A 577-nucleotide genomic window follows, 5' to 3' on the forward strand; every position below is an offset into this window, starting at 1 on the left:
CTGCTGCTCCAGCTGCAGAGGTGCGGGATCGAGGCTCCAGAGGGCCCCACTTCTCTGGGAGGCTGCGTTGGCCCCTGACTCCCAGCAACCGCAGGACCTCACACAGGTTCGGGCGCACGGCACTGCCCGGCGCTGGGTGACCCGGGTGGCCCCAGGCGGCCAGCGCCCCGAGCCTGCGGGCAGCGCTTACCTCCCGCTGCCGGGCGCCCGCGCCCTCCAGCTCCTGCTCGCACCGGTGCAGCTCCAGCTCCAGGGGGCCCCTCGGCTTCTCGCGCGGGAGGTCCTGGGGTACATGGCGGGCACCTGAGTCTTGGCGCGGCGCCGCCCACTCGGGTGGGGGCAAACGGCGCCGCAGGCCCACCTGAGCCCGCAGGTGCTGGCGCTGCTCCCGAAGCTGCTGCTCCATCTCCTCGCACAGACTCCGCACCTCCCTCTCGTGCTCGCTCTCCCGCCTTCCGGACCGGGCAGAGGCCGCTTAGAGCCCGCCGGGCGCGCCGGCCCCTCCACCCGCGCGCCCCGCCTCACCGCCGCAGCGCCTGCTCCAGGCGGTCCCGCTCCCGGGCCGCCTCCTCCAGGC

At 75.6% G+C, this 577-nt stretch overlaps 1 protein-coding gene across 1 annotated transcript in view; it reads right to left on the reverse strand.

Annotated features, from left to right (window-relative positions):
• The window catches only part of LOC101626762 (CD151 antigen-like), a gene marked incomplete at its 5' end in the record, with an annotated part of 5,468 nt that extends 4,893 nt beyond the window's left edge, over positions 1–575 (reverse strand). The window contains 3 exons of the mRNA XM_012734340.1: positions 5–283; positions 362–452; positions 526–575. Of these exons, the coding sequence (XP_012589794.1) occupies positions 5–283; positions 362–452; positions 526–575 (420 nt within the window). The remainder of the gene's footprint in view (positions 1–4; positions 284–361; positions 453–525) is intronic.
• Between the last annotated feature and the right edge of the window lie 2 nt (positions 576–577).

The sequence above is a fragment of the Condylura cristata genome, unplaced genomic scaffold (genome assembly GCF_000260355.1).
Source record: "Condylura cristata isolate star-nosed mole 26May11 unplaced genomic scaffold, ConCri1.0 scaffold00054, whole genome shotgun sequence".
Lineage (NCBI taxonomy): Eukaryota > Metazoa > Chordata > Mammalia > Eulipotyphla > Talpidae > Condylura > Condylura cristata.